This window comes from Melanostigma gelatinosum, assembly GCF_949748355.1.
Source record: "Melanostigma gelatinosum genome assembly, chromosome: 23".
NCBI classification, from domain to species: Eukaryota; Metazoa; Chordata; class Actinopteri; order Perciformes; family Zoarcidae; genus Melanostigma; species Melanostigma gelatinosum.
Genome location: NC_136656.1, coordinates 8,221,153 through 8,240,786, shown reverse-complemented (window position 1 = coordinate 8,240,786; position 19,634 = coordinate 8,221,153). Strand labels below are relative to the sequence as shown.

Sequence of the window (19,634 nt, the reverse complement as noted above, 5' to 3'; positions counted from 1 at the left end):
AGATGCGTTTCAGATCGCCATCAATTGAATCCAGTCTAAGAGTCACCCACGGGTGCTTCTTTTTCGTCTTTTTCAATTTGCATTGACGTGATGGCCGCAGAGTACTGCAGATAAAAAGCGCTTGCAGGGGAAACAAGTTTCTGTTCCCTCCTTGCCTGATTTTAGAATGACTAGAGGACATGGTTACACCTGTTTTAAAGCCTGGAATCCACTCGGGAAGTAAAAAGCCAACAGAACTATCAGGCATCTGGGATCTCCAGATGTGCAAACACTTTAACAGCACAAACAGACGTGGACCACGTTACCTGGTCAGGGGCATGTAAACATGGTTTTAAAGCACTGCTGAGGCGTTCAGCATGTTGTGGTCTCGTTTAGACTGGAGGTCTTCATAAAGCAAGCAGAGGGAGCAGGGTAGCTGGATTTAAAGTGCAGCACCTTAAGTACTGACACAGCAGTGGCCACAGAACAGGTTCATTTATAGCTGCTGTTCGATTTTTAAAACAGGAAAACATTGCTTAAAGTCACCTTTGGAATATAGACCTTCATTGAGCTCCACAACTAATCGTCTTTTAAATGAAATGTCACAACTTTAAAATAAGCACGTTCAGGGCTCCCTTCAACTGTGGGAACGTGACTGTTTGGTACAGACCGTCTTTTACTGTTCATGGGTGTAATTTTAGGTGGAATTTTAAGACTTCATCAAGCCTTTGTTACAGAATAACAACAATTCTAGGTTAAGGTGAGATAATGGTTGTGTGATGCAAGTAGCGACTTGATAAGATGCCAGATCAAAGACTGCAGAAAGCTCTCTGGGACAACAGGCTTGTCATTTTAAAGCTCCAGATGAAGTATGTCTCCCGCTCCAACACCACACATTACAATTCACAACAATTGTAGCCCAGTCTTAAATAGGGGTTAAAGCCTGGGTCGTAAATGTAGGATTGATAACAGGCTCTAAAAATGTCATCCTCAGAATAAAAAAAAGGGGAGCTCGGCGTGAATCAAAAGTTAGACATCCAAGTCGAAGCCTGAGCAAGTACCACTCTTAGAAAAAGGTTATTCATGACACGGCATTTCATTTGGCACTTGCTTCAATTTAATAGCGCAGGCCGGTTTGCTGAGCGAAGACCGAAAATGGGCTCAAATAACAGCGAGGGCCAGAGGCGTAAATGGGCTTTCATCACTGGCTCATTTCTCCATCCAAGCTTAAAAATCAATCGGATGGCTTTGTTTTTACACCAGCAATGAGAGATGGCAGTCAATAACACAGACCACTACGACATGTGGAACAAGCACATTGCAGTGTTTGCAAAACCTTTGGTTACGTTACAGTACTGTGTTTTTTTAGCCCCACTAGTGGCACAGCTTTCATATATGTATCCAGAGGATGAATCCGAATAACCGAAGTGATCCCCTGACTTTGCATGTCGCACCACAAACCGCTCCAACATTCACTTCTCAAGTGAAATCTTTCAACATCTGTTTGATGGATTCACACTGTATTTTGGGACTGATGTTCATGGCTGAATGCTAATATGTAAGCATGCTAATATGCTAAACTAAGGCCACATCCACCTTTTAGCCCTGACTGGAACCTTTGTCCAGCCGCATTGCAAAAGTTAGCGGGCAAGGCGCTCAAATGAGCGCAAGTTCACATTCTTGTTAGATTACAGACGAGAGTTACGGACTATGTTCTCATAAAATGTTCAGTTAAACGAGGTATTTGTATTGAGATGACGGAACCAGACTTGGCCTGCATCGTTTGATTTCATGCTGTCCTTGCTCTATGCAGGTTTTCTGTCCATGAAAGCTGGTTCCACAGCCCTGCCTCCTTCCACAAGGTCAGACATGTGCAGCTCTCATGCGCAAACAAAGGTGATTCTTCCACCCCGGGTTCTGCCAACATTTCAAAGGGATGTGTCACCGCATTACTTTACCCACAGCTCATAAACGGATGATTACACACTCTGCCTTATCAGGCCTCAGCCGCGGCGATGTCATTTGAAGCTGTAACAGAAATGCAAACATACGAAGGGAAACACATCGGCCTGAGGTGTGTTTAAGACGAGCGGTGGCCTTATGGTGAGGCCTCTTCCTGTTATCAGAGACAGTGTAGTTTACTGAGATGGGTCATTTAAAACTGTCTCGTGTGCCGTGATGTCAAGAGTCTGAGCGGAGGAGACTGTTTGAATTGCTAACATGTAATAACTGCAGTTAAGGGGCTAAACACCAAACATTTAATGTCAGTGTTTGGCGTTCCCTCATCGAACATGTGCTCTGTTGTCTGTGCAAACACCAGCCTCAGCCCTCACAGTCAACGTTGTGCAAACACGCCGAAGGTGAGGCGGAAATCCGATCTGGCATGATGTCATCTTTGGTTAACTCCCAGCTCGATTTCAACAAGAACACAGGAGTGTGTGCTGAGCTGTCGCTGTCCTCGTGATGGGGGACAATGTAAATCCTGATAACATTCAGCGACCTGCTTGCAAAGTAATGACTCTGGCATAAGTTTAAGATATGGAGAAGAAGGGAAGTGTGTGTTTCTGTTTGTATCTGGGCTGTTTACTCAGAAAACAGAATTGTCAGCGTCGAAATGAAGGAGTTATATCTATATTTTTGTTTGTTTTGGAAACAAGACACCAGAGTGAGATATGTCAAACGAGAGTAAAGAAATGAATACAAGCAGGGCTGGATACAATTTGACATGCAAAAGTTTTGTTTTTTTCAACAATTCGTCATACTTAGTGTGAGTTGTAAGTCTTGTTTATCAGTCCGAGGAACCATTTCCCTTCATGTTTACACACATTGTGCGTGGTTATCATAAATCCTACTCCAGTAAAGTTTAGTCACACATGACTGCGTCCATGAGGTTGTTGTCATACTAGTCTTATAAAAACAAGCCGTTTTTCAATACATCTATTGAAGACAGAAATGTTCAGCTGTCGCCGCCAACAATCTCCACCCAATTAGTCAAGCAGTTACACCTCTGTCTTGAGAGGAGGGACTGTGAAAGAGCAACTCGTAGATGCTGACTCAAACAATGCAGAGGACTGTGTGCGCCTGTCATGTGCTCATCTATTTGACAGCGAATTAAGTAAAGACTTGAGGCAACAGAGTGACAAGGTCAAATGATTGCCTCAGAAACCTTTTTTTTTTTTTTACCGTGTACGTCTTTCCTTCAAAGCTGGTGAAGGGAAAGTGTTGTCTTAGTGTGTTCATCAAGCAGCAATTTTCCGCCAATGCCACAGTGGAAATTTAATTATGTTTGCTTGTTTGTTTATGCAAGGGCAGGCTCGGAAAGGTGACCCTTTAAAGACCTCCCGGTCTCCAAGACAAAAAGTCTCTCACCGTGTAAAGGAGATGTCTGATTATGGCCTGACTCTTTTCCGTGACTTTGAAGAGTCCACAAGGCGGATCGGGTAGTCAGGAGGTGAATGTTGTTGTTTAACCAAGCATGTGTGCTCAAAGTTGCATGTGTTCTTGTCAGGGCAGGTTTGAGGGATGGCAAAAAGATTTGAACACTTAGTTGGAAAAACAAATTCAACAAAATGCTCACTTTCCTCATACCGTCATGTGTCAACTTTCCTCTGAGACTGACGAGAGTAAAATCTACAGCCATGCTGGTGGCTCTGTGAGCATGTGCTTAGAGGCACAGCTAAATGTTCATGCAAGTATGGCAACGAGCTCACAGTGGTGAGGCTAGCATGTAGATGTTTACAATGTTTGCAGTTTTAGTTGGACAAAACGTCAGAGTTCTTCACGCGCCGTTGATCATGAATAGCTGTACGAGATACACAGCAATCCATCCGATAGTGGTTGAGATATTTAAGTCTAGACCAAAGCGGTTGACCAACTGACAGACATTGCCATCCCGAGGCAATGCTGCTAGCATTGTTACAATTATTGTCAAGTCATAACGCGACGGGATCAAAACTACAGTCACTTCGGGAATTTTTCTGTCAGGTCCATTCGTGTCAGTTTAAGACTCAAGCAAAAGCCCTTTTAACCGGCTTGATGGCGTCCCATTTGGCATGTTTGCTGAGTCACCATGGCCCAATCATCAACTAGGTTTCTGCTTGCGTAACCTCTATATAGCCCAGTGTGGAGCTAGCATGAATCATGATGTATGAGTATGACTTTTAAAATGTTTGAACGGGCAGCGACAAACTTATCTCACAGGCTGCAACTAAAGCTGCGGGGTCAGACGCTTTAGTTGTGGAGTCGGCATTTTGCATGGAGCCGGAGAGGGAAAAAAAGTGTCTTTGTTATAACTTTCGTTTATAAGATCAACAAAGAAGTCTTGTTCGTGGTAAAATCCCATGAAAATGTACATAGAGGCCTGATTGACATCTTGATAATGCAGTCTTTCAAAGAGATTTAGCTTTGGCGCCATTGACGTGGAACTTAACACCGTCCGCCCACATTCAAGCCGAGCATGACGCAGCGGCAACATCCGATCTCACATCTAAAAGGCTTGTGCAGACTTGTGTGTAAACCAACCAGTGTCTCCTGAACCTGGAGGGAGGCCGGGTAACCTCAAAAGCCACAGGGGCCATTAAAACAACAGGTGTTAGAGGAGAGCTCAGCTGTTGAGTGCAGGCGGTAGCTGGCTTGTGGTTTAGCTAGCAGCAGCTGCAGGTAGCTGTGTCGAGCATTGACCTCGGGGTGAAGGAGTCACCCAACTGTTGAGCATGTGTATTTTGACTTTTAAAGAGCCCACTGAATCTGAACAAACCACAGACCTCATTAGACACAGGGCTTCAAAGGTCTTCTGTGACCCTGTGTGATTAATTGGTGGCCCCCATGTTTGCTGTAAACCGACTTAAGACAAGGACTTCATGCATAGGACAAAAAACCACCTGGCAGGCTGGCTATGAAGCAGCTGTGCTTGGCAGTGTACAGACAAATGGGATGCCATATTTTAATGGGGAACTCTCTCCAGCCAGGCTTTATTAAGTCTGAAGTGACAACACAAAGTCTATTCAAGCAAGTCCACATGTATGCTGTACAATAACCCAAAGCATTCGGTAAGGAGCAGTTGATTGAGTAACAGCTGGTGCGCTCGAAAAGTTGCCCTGCGTTTCACGATGCGCAACTATTATTTATTTAAGAAGTTTGTTTTTTCCGATTTAAGTTTGTCGTCACTCTGCTGAGATTTAACAGCTTGTTTTTCTTTGTGGATTTAGTTGTGTAAGGGTGAAAAAGTGGAACACATTGATTGACTCCAAAGGTCACTTTTATTTAATTCAGTGTGAATAATATTCGACACTGTCACATTGACGGTGCTAGAGACACATAACATAAGGTGATAAGACAGAGAACAGACAACCTTCTCATAAACTAGACCACACAAGCCAACTGACTTCAGGAGCTACACACCAGATGACTTTGTTTTGGGTGAACAAAAAGGTCAAAATGAGCTCAGGTCCATTATATCGTCATTTGACGAATTAAACACGTCCACTTAAGCCTAGATAGCATTTTCTTTGCACTTTCATGAAGGGAACATTAATTAATACTTTAAAAAAAAATCTAAATACTGAGATAATACCTTATATATCGGCTTTAGCAGCACTATATTTCAGTAGCACAATTCCTCATCTTGTCAAATGTGCACTCAAACCACGCTTCTTAGTTTTAAGGATTTCACATCTTTCTGTGTATTTACAACATCCAGACTTCGAGCCATGAGCACCTAAAAATGCTCTATTGGCTACTTTTTCTAAAACAAGTTGATTAACACCAGTTACAGCAGCGTCGGCCTTTCAGGGAAATCAGCACGATGAGTTGCCAACAGCAGTGCAATGCAAAAGACAAATAATGCTGTTATCAGCTAATACAGCCATTAGCTAAATTCTGCTTATCTGTTAATTACCTCATGGGCTTTTTCATGCTGTTTCATGCTCTAAATTTAGTGGGAGGTGACCCTTATAAGTAGATGAAAATTGGCCTCTCCTCTATTCAGATTCTGCTCTAGTCTACTCTCTGTTGTAAAATAATGATCTCACAAGCCATTCATTTCTATACAGGAAACAGCAAAATACTTGAGCCACTAATGTTCAGTGAATACTTCAATCCAGAGCTACGGAGTTGGACTGTAATTACTATACTATTTACAACCTCTTTGAGATTCATACAATGAATCAAACCACTGTATGGCAAACTATTTATGATTTCATGCATCTAACTTTCATACTATTTTGGGTGACTGTTTCAGTGATAAAAGCAATTGTATTATGAGACATGCTGTACATAAGTCTCCTGGCTGTAGGCTTACGTAGCTCACAGTGTTCAAAGCTACATTAAGCTCCTTCATGATTATCAGAAGATGTTGTTCCTATTTCAGTGTACGTTGATGAACATCTGGTGATTTTAGCAGAATCTGCCAGTCGTGAAATATTTGCCAGTTTGAGTAAGTTTCATTCTCTATAGATGTAGATTAACATTGGGTTTGACAAGAAGTGTAAAAACAGTTGTGAGGATAGTGTGTGTGTGTGTGTGTTTATGGGTTATTGCATATGTGTGTCTATGATAGCACAGTGAGCGTGACGGTTCCTTTGGTCCTTTTCAGGATGCCAACGGCTTCTTCATGAGTGACGCCCTCCAGAGTCTGCCCGTTCACGGCCATTATTTGGTCGCCTCGCTTCAGGCGGCCGTCCTCCGCTGCTGCCCCCTAAGCGCACACGCATGCGAGTTGAGTTTTTTGCTTATTAATAACACACAATTTGTCAATCTTGCTAAATATAAAACAGATATTTGTGCGACGTACCTTTCCAAAAACAGTTTTAACATAGATCGGCAAGTCTCCATGGGGGCTGCCGTACCCTCCGACTATACTGAAACCCAGTCCGTCTGGTCCTCTTTCCAGATTGATGGTCTTATACTGAGGTGGGCTGATGGAAAGACGGAGACAGTTAGGGAATATACTGACTACATTCCCTTCAGCAAAAAGAAAGGGGAAACAAACAATAATTTGAATGCTGTTACTTAGACTGACTGACATTATAGTGGTAAGACGGATGTTACAACACAGTAAAATGTTCTTTGTGTGTAATAAACAGTTCATACCCGGGGTCATCCTGGAAGATGCAGCTGGGCGTGAGACCTCCAGCTGCCTGCTCCTGAGAGGGACCCGTCACAGTGGTGTCACCGCCCGCTACCACCTACAGGTGCAAACAAACACACACACACTTTTATGGAATGGTAGACTTGCGACACTAAGACTGATAGCATGGTGGTAGTGCTGGATGAGGGAGACGAGTTTTATGGTACTTCAAAGTCCTCCGCTGGTAGCCTTCGACTGTTCTTTTCAGGTGAGAACTTGAACACAGATATAGTGAGGAATAAATGACATGCTCACCTACAGGTTATCTAACTGTGTCTGCAGGTTTATCTCATTACAACAGAGAAGTGTGTGTGTGTGTGTGTGTGTGTGTGTGTGTGTGTGCTTTGACACCTGCAGCTGTATTGTGCCCGTGGCGTTCTTGAGCAGAGTGACAGCCTGTGAGTGGGTCATGCCTTCAGCAGAGGTTCCACAGATACTGACAATGCGGTCCCCAATCTGGAAAAGTGAGAGTTCAGTCCAATTTAGAAGGACACGTGGGAGAAAAACAGCTTTGCACATTGAACGGTGAAGCAGGAACGTCAGTGTTTGGGGTTGGAAACAATGATAACAACAATGAAAATCGAACAAACGTTGGCTCGGTGACCTTTTTTCTGAAATAAAAGGAAATTCAAATGTTTCCCTTGTTCCCTAAATCCAGAATGCATGTGTATCAGCACAGAAGTGCCATTTTAAAAAGTGTAAATGAGTGCTGTGACTTCACAAAAGTCGAATGCTATTTGAAAATTGAATTCACCACGCCACACAAAAGCAAAACTACTCTTGTGTTCGGCTGAGTAATTTCATTATGTCGCGTTCTCGTCTCTCATTCTGGCTGAGAGGATAAAGCAGCGTGAATATACTATTCAATATCCCCCCCCCCCCCCCATTCATTTCAATGAGCCCTTCTGTAGGCTTCATGATCCGAATGCAGGAGTGGGAGATTTATTATCCTCCTCCGGTCTGTGTCACACAGAGCTGCAATTGTCAGTTCCTCTGTCATTTAACTGCGACGTTCACCGCAAAGGTCTGTAGCTCTTGACCTTTAGGAGTCACAGACTGAGTAAAGTGAGTGGGAATGAGATCGCTCTACGTCATTAAGATTCACATGAAATCCCACACGACAATGACTGGCATGCAAATTCTTTCGTTTTGTGTTCCGCTGGAAGCCGGATAAAGGTTACCGAGAGGGAGGCGCAAATGGCGTACCTTGAGCTTCTGTGTCTGAGCAGCCAGGCCGACGGGGTTCATCATGGCGATAAAGATGGGGATATCACCCAGGGGGCTGCCCACGCCCCCCGCTATGCTGATACCCAGAGAATCACTGGGACCTTTAATGAACTCGACTGTTCTGGTGTCCTGATGCTCTGGAGCTGTGAGGAAAAGCAAACATGTGAGGAGGCCTTTACATACATTTACATAATTAATAGGACCTTTTGAGGAGACTTACAATCCGGACTCCGACTCAGTTTGTCATGGTCACCGGGAAGGTTCCCAGAGTCAGAACATGACAGAGAGGCCACCTTGGTGCTGCCTGTTTCACTCATCTGAAACACAGATGTTCAGCGCTGTTGCTTCTTTTGTTTTGTCTGAGCCATTTCTGTTCAACAAATCAAATATTGTCCTTGAAAGCAGTGCAAATACAGTACCTGACTGCTTTGAGACAGCCTTCTTTCTGAGTGGAAGGGGCCTGCCTTGAACCTCCCGACATCCAGGTTTATAGGCCCCACACAGCACTATAACACAAGGCACAGTATTTTGACGACAGTTATCCAACGCAGTGTTAAAGCAGGTGGTTGTCATTCACTGAGTATGCTTCCCTCTGAGGGCCAGTGCGACGGGGTGTACCTTGAGTAGTGCAGCTACGGCCTCCTGGGTGGTCGACCTGACATCCTCACCGTTGACGGAGATGATCTGGTCGCCCTGCATCAGGCGGCCGTCGGTGTCCACCAAACCTCCTTTCACAATATCGGACACAAACACTCCTGTGTCATTCCTGGGAGGAAAGGTTGAAAGGCAGACATGACAGTGAGAGAACATGTGCTGTAAGAGTCGTGTTTTTCTCTTCCAGTTGACCGCAACTGTATCGCACTGCTGACTCTCTTTGAGCATGTAATGGATCATACACTATTGATCCAGCACATTTTTTTTCCTATGGACCTTTGCACAAATGTGGCTTATGCTCCTTGGGAAGGAGCAGATTGCTGGTGAGATGGAATATTTAACAGCAAAGAGTGTGTTCACCCCCCAACTGTGACCTCGATAAATTAGTTTTCCATCTTGAATCCTGCATAATGCTTACTGTGGACACGTTGCAGTCGGGCACAAAAAGTGAGAAGCTATCGCATATTATTTAATGACAAAGCGTCGTTTTTTAACGTTTCTTATACGTGCATTGGTAGTTCTAAGAATCCTGCTTCGCAGTGATACGTTACCCGAATCTAAGCTGCAAAGCCTTTGACAAACCAGTTTGGTTTTGTCTCAGGAAAATATAGTGTGTTCTTGTTAGTCTGAAGCCAAAGACGAACATCGTCACAACATATTTGCTTGCTCTGAGCACTGACCTCTGGGACACGAAGTTAACTGCAGGGAAGATAAAATAGCGTGTCATTTTTTTTCCGCTCCCAAAAGCACATCGCTACTGTTGACTTTGCATATCTAAAGTGCAAATCTCCACGTGGGTAAAACTAACAAACGCCGAGAAGCTGTGAAGCAAGGCGGCCTGATCGTTTAATCCTGAGTGCCAGAGACTGTTGGCTGTCACAAGTCCTCACCACTAACTGCTAGCTTGCACTTTTCCATTTTAGCTGAGGGTTTTTCACGTTGTTGCCTTTTCCATCCTGTTGAGCGTTTTAGTTGTTTTTCCCCTTGTGTAGCAAAACCATCATTGGCGAAGATTTACAACTACTGCTGTCCAACCCGTGACCCCCTTTTTACCCTGCACTTTGACAAATCCAGAATAAAACCAGCAGTACACACACACACACACGTAACCAGCAGTGCATATGCATGTGTGGTCTGTGTAAGCCATTCCTCAGGGTTTTCCCAGAGGTGAGATCTATCACCACACTCCACACACCTGTCGGTAAAGAACCGTCAGCATGTGGACCAGCAGGCCTTTTCCCTCATGTGCTTTAATCCGTGAATGCTACTGCGAGAATAGAAGCCTCAGTGGAGTTCGGTGTCATGATCCCCACTACAGCCACTGAAACTGATCCCGGGGCTAATAAGAAGCTTTGCCTGTCCTCATCAGAGGGATCATAAGAGGTATTTAAAGTTTGAAGTGATGCAGGGAAAACACACACTTATTCTGCTGACACATTTCTGTGATGTTTATTTAACATGTCAGCAATCCAGCCAGGCATATATCTGTTTTTCAACCATGAAATAGGATTTAAAAACATCATGGTTCATCACGTATTGGTAGATCTAAAAATCCTGCTGTGTTTGTGTGTGTGTGTACAAGATCTGTCTCTACACTACACACTTTCTAAACAGTGACAGCAATTACCTCTGATCCCGTGATCTGCATTAAAAAAGAAGGTTTGCACAGTTAATATCAAACTATGTTCACTCTCAGATTACTAGCTAAGTATGTTCATTATATCACCAATACCATTCTATACATATATACTATTTAGAGTTGTCGTCTGGCTGTTCCGACTTTGATTCAAGAGACGAGCCAAATGCAATATCATATCAAAATGACCAGCATTCTAGTACTGTCAGTAGTTTGGTGCTATATCTAATAATACGTCTCTCTCACCTCCTTCCCACAATGCTCAGGCCCAAGCCCTGGCCAGGCCTCTTGTGGAGCTCCACAGTGAACGAGTCCCACAGGTCTTCCTCCTTGTACTGGGCCTCGTCCCTGTAGACCGCCAGCCGGACTCTCTGCGGGGTCTGCCGCAGCACGTTGATGGCTTCGTCGTGAGTGGCGTCACGCAGGTCGATGCCGTTCACCTGTGACGAGAGAAAAGGGAGGACGGTATTGTAGCAACCATTGGCCTCTTTTTATAAGGGCAACAGAAACTATTGCTCATATTTACAGCAACGGCCTTTTCTTCTATTCCTGATATAATGCGAAGGCAGCAGAGGGCTATAAAAAAGTACTAACAGCCCAATTGAATGCTAAAACAGAATTTTCCTTAAACTGCTGTGGTTCCATTTCTGCTTTAGCCACCCAAACTGCTGAGCTATCGGAACGCTGGATCATAATACGACAGCGTTACAACACTTGGATTGGATTTAAGGGAAGCAGCCTTCCCACAGAAGTCTGGGAAAATCTTGAGTGTTCAGTTTAAGGATTTATGTCCATCTTATTTGACCACATTAAAGGGGGGGGGGGGGAAATACCCCATTTGCAAACTATTTTCTTTTTTCCCACAGCAGCAAATGGCATTGCTGAGGACTGGGAAACCACTCTTTTCCTCTCTGACCCTGTTTTCTAAACACAACAGCTTGGCTTGAGGGCAGAGATGAATATCAGAGGGCAATTAAATCAATCAAGTGTGTGTCTACGTGTGTGCGTGTGCATGCATGTGTGCTTTTCAATAAAGGTCGACTCATCGAGCTGCCATAACAAAACTCCTGAGCTCCACCCCTGCCCTCCCTCTGTGACAAAGCACGAGGTGAAATGGAGGGCAAATCCAAGTTGAGCTGGGACACTTAGCTGGTCTCTCCATGTAATACATACACTCATACCAGCTGGTATTCCCCCCCCGAGTCTTTACTCAGAATCAATTTATTCTTCAGTACTTGTCTCACAAACAATAAATAGTTTAGCTTGATCCTTTCTGTTGCAGCTTTCGTATATATTTGAGATGTATATCAACAAACGTATCACATTATTTGATCCTTGACTGTACTTGGGAACCCTAGCTTTCATGTTACAGACCCTCAGGCCACCGCGTCTCAAGTTATTGAAATGTGTTCAAGCTTCTTTTTTTTTAAAATCTAGGTCATGTGTGATGCTCATTATACGGCACAGCACCTCCAGGATCTGGTCTCCTGCCCAGAGCCTGCCATCTTTTGAGGCGGCTCCCTCTTCATAAACTTCATGGATAATGATGGCCCCCTGGAGTGAGAGGGGAGAAAAAAAGGGAGCAAATGAGTACAGAATAGGAGAAGACGGTGAACAGAAACAGTTGGAGGCAAAGTGAGAGCAGTCATGATTTATTTGGGGGAAATGCGAAGGCACACAGGACAGCAAATAATGGGGAAAGTAATTATATGAAGACCATGTGGGTAGAGAGAGAGGTCATTATTTAGAATTGTCATTCTGAATGTGTATGTTCCTGACTCCGAGTGTGTTTTCTCTGCGTTCCAGTGTGTGTGTCATTTGGGGTTCAGAGGTTACATTCCAGGGCTGGATATTGTCTGCTGTGGCCGAGGCCAGACAAAGAGCTGCTTCCCCCCCCCCCCCCCCCCCCCAAGCCTGACTGAGCAGACAGAATAGATGGGTTGAGGAGAGGACGGCAGGAGGAGGACGAGGAGGAAGGCTGTGACAACATAATTTCCTGCATTCCTGAGCCGCCGTGGCTATTTTGAATCTGGGTTATACCGCCACCAAAGATTCTAAGTGGGTGGCGTGGTGGGTGGTCACTCAAAAGTACAGTCACGTAAAGTTTTTACAAATTCACAGTATATTTCAAAAGGATAGTTAAAAAGTGCAAATATATCATTCACCTTTTTGTGTTGTTGAATCAAATGTAAAAAATGAAGTCATACTTAACTCAAGGAATGTTTTTGGTGAAGTGATATACCTTCAAATAACATTAACATTACCTGTCTTTCATATTTTTTGTCACCTACCAGCAGGGTGTCGCAGCCTCCCACAATGCTTAGGCCCAGGCCCGTGCAGCCCTTGGAGATGTCGATGGTGGTCTCGCAGCCGGGGATGATGGGACAGGTCGTCGGGTCACAGGCCAGAGTGGAAGGGGTGGAGGAGCGACTCTGACCTACAACGGAGGAAGCACATAGTAAGCCGATTGATCCATTGTTTACCTTCTCGAGTAAGAAGTCAAACGTCTTAATGCGGACTCACTCGCGACTGCTTCCGCCTGCGGTTGACTCGGGGTACTCGTGGTGACGCTAGGCATGCTGGGTTGGCTGGCAATGACCTCATCCGAGCTATCCGTGTCCTGGCAGGTTGACTGGAGGAAGGAGACGGAAGAGAGGGTCGCATATAGAAGGTTAGCTTCACTGGACCTTTGGCTTTTCTCAGTAGATAATTGACTGAAAACACAGTGGAATTACTAATCAGGCTTGATCTGTACATCATGACTGTTGTTGTTTTAGGTAATTCTTACGGACACAACAGATTTGTAGAATGCTCGCCTTTACAGGAACTACAACATGATGATTACAGTTTATCTCCAGCCACACTACCTTTTCCAAAGTGTAGCCTGGCACTGATTCACCATTCACAGCGAAGACTTTGTCCCCTGGTTTTACGCAGCCCTCCTGTATGAAGCAGATCACAGTTTTGATTCGAAATAAACTGTACAATGTACCGACTCACCGTTAGCTGCAGTATGTACGACATACTTTGCCTGCGTCTCCTTTCACTTCACATATACTCTGAATCTCAACTTCACTGTCGGTTTTTCCCTCCACAAATGTGACGCCGATTCCGCCGTCCTCCTATTGGGGGAAAAACAGTCGTGCGTAAAAAGGGATTCTTTAACATACAGCATTTAGTACGGTACATATGAACACAGCATGCAGACTGACACATGGCTGTAGCGTGTGTTACATAATAGAGCTGCACCAAGCTAACCAAAACAAGCATGACTGATGACAATTATCTCCAGAAAGAGAATTAGTCACAGCTTCCCCTTACATCCTTCACACTTCTAATCGCATGTTCCCAGCGGGGCCTTTTTGTGTGTTCGCATCAATGAGCTGCCCAGATGCTGCTGAGTCACTCCCTGTCGCCTGACATACCATATATGGACAGTCCCAAACTGGGGCTCCCATCAAAGATTTTGATTACTTCTCTTACCACTGACAATACCAACGTTACCAACTAAATCCGGCCCCCGAAAACACACTTTCAGGTCAGGTGTTCTTGTTCATTCACGGTTTGCATAATTCAAAAAAGTACTCCATGGGATCCCGAGCAAAACACTAAGTTGTGAAGTAGATCGGAGGAGCAGGGTTGTGACCTGGGAGGTTTCTTTTTAAAGGGCCGGTTAACTGGGATCACAACAAAACACGTTTTCCAAATTACCACTTCGGGCAGATGTTTTCAGGTATGATTTTTGCGATATCCCCGGTGACACTTGTTATTGGTGGTGCGTGGCAAATAAAACTGTAAAAAGATCCGCATGAGGAGTAAGTAGACACCACAAGGGGTCAAATGATCTTCCCCTTTCTATTTTTTTGGGTGAACTGAACTTTTATGTCCTATTGGAACAGCTCTTCTCCCATTCATGTGTTGTTTTTTATTTTCACCCTTTTATTTGACAATCTTTGCTCTTGGCTGGCAGCTTGTCAGACTTGGCTGCTCCTGTATGCTCCCCCCCCCCCCTCTTTCTTTGTCACACCCCATTGACCTTTTTTGTGTACATCCTCCCTCATTATCGCATTGCTTCCTCTCTATTATTGTCTTTATTTTGGTTTTTCAAAAGACCAGGGTTGCCGTGTGTGTGTGTGTGGGTGTGTGTGTTTTTTGTGTGTGTGTGTGTGTGTGTGTGTGTGTGATGTGTACACGGGGGGTCCAGTGTATCTCACCTTCAGCTTTATGCCGTGATGCACATATTTAGAAGTATCGGCATCACCATTAGCAGCAGTCGCTTCTAGCTGTGAGGAGACAGGCAGTAGTTGATAGAGTGGTGTTTGTGTCTGCTGGCTGGTGGGAGTACAGTACTGAGTGTGTGGCTTTTGATTGTCCCGGGAGTTACACAGAGGCTTGGGAGAATGGGAACTCCAGGACCACACAAAGAGACTTTTAGGGGCAAACATACATGAAAACAACTCTGGCGCAAAAAGTAAATTCCACAAAGGGTAGAGCAAAAGCAATTATAATGGTTTGTGTGAGACTTTCATTGCATGTTACGCAGATGGAACTTCACTCCCTAACATCTCCATAATCTTTGTCCTTTGCGGTGTTTTGTGCGTGTGTGTGTGTGTGAGTGAGTGCAGTGTTACCTCAGTGTGGGGCTCCACTGTGTCTCCCTCGGGTTCTCTCACGGGTCCCACAGCCATCTGGTTCAGCGCCTCCGCGTTCCTGTTCCAAAGAGTCATAAACTCGCGTAAATCGCGGCTCCTCGGCTTTGTGACAGCGGAGCCGTGATTTACGTGGGCCGATCACAGTGTCTGTTTCCAGGGGTCAGGAAAGGGATGTGAGCTTAAGTAGAAGGTTAAGTCGACTGATTTTGGGAGAGGACTCTTCAAGGGTCAAGGGTCAAATGTGGCTGACTCTGTGCTGTTGTGTCAGCTGCAATACTGCCATACTAATCTTTATAATGTGCTGTTTTTGCAGTTAGTGTACAATAAATGAGCATTCACTGTTTTATTTCAACAGGAACACATACAATACTTTTTCTGAATTAATTTTTCGTTGTTCCAGAAGCTATCAAAGCAGGGAGTAAATCATTGCTTTCATATATAAATGTCACCTTGATTTAAGGCTTTCAAACATTTATATATATAAATTTGACATATGTACTGTAATAACGTTTCATGAATTACTGGAGGAAAACACGGTTGAAGCAAATATATACGCTTCTTCTTTTTTGACATGTGCATGAGGAACACTCTGTTCTCCACCTTCAGTTGCATCCGTCTGTCGAGTTACAATAGCTCCCTCTATTGAATTTTGAATAAAATTACAATAGACTTGAATATTTTCAGCTCAGTTTTCATCACAAGCTGTCTGACAATGACATGTAGTTGCTGTTGCCATGGAAGTGTATTCATAGAGGCTTTAATAGGAAGAAAGTGGGTTTGAATACCTGACAAAGATGATTTTGACTTGGGATGGAGAGCTTTTGATTATGGAGGACGCATTCTGGTGACTGTGGCCATAAAGGACTTGCCCATTGATCTGACAGGATACAAAAACAGAATTATAGACACTTGTTCTCCAAGAGCAAATGTGTGATACAAAGCACTACATCAGAAATGTATGTATGTTATAGATTATATATCTTAAAGAGGGTCACATGTCCTGCAAACTTTGTTGACACACCCACTTGAGTTGAGAACCGCAATCAATACACTTCTTACCTCCAGCAGCTCGTCACCAACTGCCATACGTCCGTCCCTGCCGGCCGCCCCGCTGGGGTCGATTCCCACCACGAACACGCTCATGCGAGAGCGGTCCCTGTTCCCCGCCAGGCTGAGGCCCAGGCCCGTCTTGCCTTTCTCCAGCTCGATGGTGTGTAGGGCACCCGGGAGGCTGCCGTAGCGCTGGATTATGTTCTCTGAAAGAGGTGGGTGAAGTCTTAGCAAGACAGATGTGAGCTGACAACGCTGCTGAAAAGCGCCAGAATTGTTTCGAGCCTGAACTTCCACATCAGTTTCTGTCTTGTTGCTCAGAAAGAGGGCCATGTGTTTGGATTGGGGGAGATTGGGTTTTGTGCAACGGCACAAAATGTGAATGGTGAAAGTTTTAAATGTCAGACTGCTGAGTTTCTATCTCTTTGTCTCAATCTTGTCTGCATTGTTATCCCTCCATTTCTCACTCCAGTCCCCCCTTCTTTCTCTCCCCTGTCTCTGGTGTGTTAGATAGCCCCTGTTCAGACCAATGGGATCCTGTTGTTCCGGGCTCCCTGCCACTGTTGGACCATCAGTCCTGTACTAATCTCCACAACTCACCTCCCCGGGCCCAACCTCATCAATCTTATCCCCGCAGGATGGGAGCACACTTTCACGCACACTCATTCGCCACAGTCCCAGGTGTTCAGAGGCTGGAAGTCTGTCCTTTGTGCTGGCTGCCTGAGTTGAATGGGACCGACTGTGTGACCCGTTCTCCTTGAAGCGGAGACTTCATCCTACAGTTGACATTCGAGTGGCTGCAAGATGCTAATGAGTCCTTCAGGTTTTGCTGAGGTACGACCACCTCAAGCGAGCGAGTCTGTGCTGTTTTTATTGCAGACTCTGGATGAATTCACGAGCAGGCGAGAAACACAATGTACCTTGGAGGACCTCTAGTGGCAGCTAGGCGATAACGCATGCATAACGTAAGTACTGTATATTTAAATGCTTTCGGTCTACATTAATGGATACTATTTCGGTAGAACTTCCAGGAGTATACATATACAGTATATATATATATATATATATATACCCACACCTTCCTCACAAGTCACATTCCCACCAAGAAGCCATGCAAAGCAGGATTTACTTATAAGAGACCAGTGTGAAATTAAATAGACCAATGACAAAAATGTAACACAATAAATGTTTTCACTGTTGTTCCAAACTGAATATATAATTTAACCCCGAGAAAACAGAAACTGAACTCACTCCAATTGTATCCAAACTCGTCCTCCACCTCCTCCTCCTCATTCTCCTCCTCTGCCTCAGCAGGTCTGCCAGGAATCTCTGTCAGCGTGTCTGTATCATTCTCTCCCACACGGGGCACCACTGGCAGGAAGAGGACGGGGCTGCTGGGAGATGCCTTCGCCGCGTCACGCTTCACAGGCTGTCGCGCCACAGGTGCAGTTGAAAAGCGGTTTATTCGTGAACGGCAAAGAGAGAGAAGAAGGTTGTGTCTTTGTTCTTTAAGTTTGAATCAGCTTGATCTGAGGTTTACAGAAATAGGAAGGCGACATGAGCGCCCGGTGATGGAATCAATAGAAGTCATTTGCTTGGTTTACAGAAACAGCTTCATCGCTCTCAGCAGGATATTAGCTTTAGGCTGAAAATGAATGATGGGATATGGTTCCAAATAGATGCCAGAGGCTCAAATCAGAATTTGGTTAATTGGAAAATAGCTTTATTTATCGTATAATTGTGCTTACTAAGTCAAAAATGCGACATTTAATGACTTAATTATTACTGATGTAATTACTTATCATCAAATTAGTACGGTACTAAAAATCAAATATTCACCAATCATATGTTCACTTACCTGAAAAACGAGAACAACAAATCAGACTTGATCACTTGTTGTTTGAACATAAAATCTGTGGTCAAACAAGTGTCAAGCTAAAAAAAAAGCTTTGTCTTTTTATTGAGGTGAGTGTCAATTCTGTTGTCTTTTATAAAGAAGTAATAAAATGCAAAAGACAAAAAGGTTCTGATTTCACAAAAGAATGCACAAAGGACATCAGACGGCGAGAGATGTTAGGACATGTAGGAGTGTATGCGGGTACAGCGTGTCAGAATCGACATATCTGCACGAGCATACACAGAAAGGGAAAGTGGAAAGCACAACACGGAGACCCACAAACCTTAAACGGGGTAGGAGTGAAAGGGTTAGATGGGGAGAGGCGGAGGAAAAGTCTACTGTGACTGTAACCCTCCTACGGAGAAGAGACAAAGGGCATCAACTTTAGAAGACAGCACGTTTCTGACAGATACCGACATCTATTGACAGACGTAGGACAGACATATTGAGTTCTTGGTGAAAAGTTGAACGCCAAGTGCCGTTGATGTGATCAAACCTGATTCCGAGTGTGGTGAGCAACACTTTTCCCAAAGTTGACAAGTGGAACAAGGACAAATACAAAACACTGATTCAAGTTGTCAGTGGAGGGTAATTGAAAACACCAACCTTGTCCTTGTTGTCCCTCGTCTTCGCTGCTCTCTCCTCACTGGAGTCTGTTACCGATGACTGCGGCGTATAAGACAGACACGAAGGTAAATCTCTACATCGCTCACGATAAGCAAATTCATTTGGGTCAGGTATGATGGAGAGCATATTCATAACGCCGTACAGCGGAGGACACAGAATCGTGTTTAAATCTCATCAATATTAATGAGTTCATACAAAGTCAAAAGTGTTCTGAATGAATAAAATCTGGACCATATGCTGTATCACGAAAAACCATCTGTTTAGAAATTATATTACTGAAGAAAAACATGAACTTATTTCGAAACGAAAAGGAAAAAAAAAAGTCTTGGCAAAACCGTAATCGCTCGTACAAGCACACACACAACCAGGCCAACATATTGATGCGTTGAGTGAAAGAGCTTATGCAACTCCACATGACTGTCCAAGCGTGAACATTTCTCTGCAATGATTGAGTTTCAAGGACTTCGCCAAAAAAGTCTGGCATTTAAAAAACAACGATATTGCAGTTTACAGTTCTTCACATTACACTGTCTTATCAAGTTGTCTTCTTTACACCGGCAGTGAGACACTCGGGAGAATGCTTGAGGGATAATTGACGAAAGAATTGGACCTTGAAAAGCTGGGTACAGGAGAAAAATAAGATTCACGAACAGTAAAAGCTTCGACTGGGATTTCACTTTGTGTTTGATGCAAGAGAAGGACGCAGCAAAGCACCAGGAGGAGAGGTCGACATAAGGCAACATACGCTAACAGATGAGGGAAAGGTATCGATTCAAAATAGGAATA

The 19,634-nt window shown here is 44.2% G+C and overlaps 1 protein-coding gene across 5 annotated transcripts in view; it reads right to left on the bottom strand.

Moving 5' to 3' along the window:
* Positions 1-5,224: 5,224 nt before the first annotated feature.
* Positions 5,225-19,634, bottom strand: part of mpdz (multiple PDZ domain crumbs cell polarity complex component) — a 40,909-nt gene continuing 26,499 nt past the window's right edge. For 2 of the 5 annotated variants that reach the window (XM_079295406.1, XM_079295407.1), the window contains exons 27-47: positions 18,828-18,887; positions 18,505-18,576; positions 17,576-17,753; positions 16,334-16,530; positions 16,060-16,151; positions 15,254-15,332; positions 14,837-14,905; positions 13,649-13,744; positions 13,490-13,564; positions 13,146-13,254; positions 12,914-13,059; positions 12,093-12,176; positions 10,869-11,062; positions 8,951-9,098; positions 8,752-8,838; positions 8,553-8,649; positions 8,312-8,475; positions 7,457-7,561; positions 7,069-7,163; positions 6,770-6,893; positions 5,225-6,673 (exon numbers count right to left, since the gene is read on the bottom strand). In XM_079295406.1, coding sequence (XP_079151532.1) covers positions 6,527-6,673; positions 6,770-6,893; positions 7,069-7,163; positions 7,457-7,561; positions 8,312-8,475; positions 8,553-8,649; positions 8,752-8,838; positions 8,951-9,098; positions 10,869-11,062; positions 12,093-12,176; positions 12,914-13,059; positions 13,146-13,254; positions 13,490-13,564; positions 13,649-13,744; positions 14,837-14,905; positions 15,254-15,332; positions 16,060-16,151; positions 16,334-16,530; positions 17,576-17,753; positions 18,505-18,576; positions 18,828-18,887 — 2,418 coding nt within the window. In that variant the 3' untranslated portion in view covers positions 5,225-6,526. Of the gene's footprint in view, positions 6,674-6,769; positions 6,894-7,068; positions 7,164-7,456; positions 7,562-8,311; positions 8,476-8,552; positions 8,650-8,751; positions 8,839-8,950; positions 9,099-10,509; positions 10,629-10,868; positions 11,063-12,092; positions 12,177-12,913; positions 13,060-13,145; positions 13,255-13,489; positions 13,565-13,648; positions 13,745-14,836; positions 14,906-15,253; positions 15,333-16,059; positions 16,152-16,333; positions 16,531-17,575; positions 17,754-18,504; positions 18,577-18,827; positions 18,888-19,634 lie in introns of those variants that run through there. The other 3 variants (XM_079295408.1, XM_079295409.1, XM_079295410.1) reach the window with 3 other exon arrangements.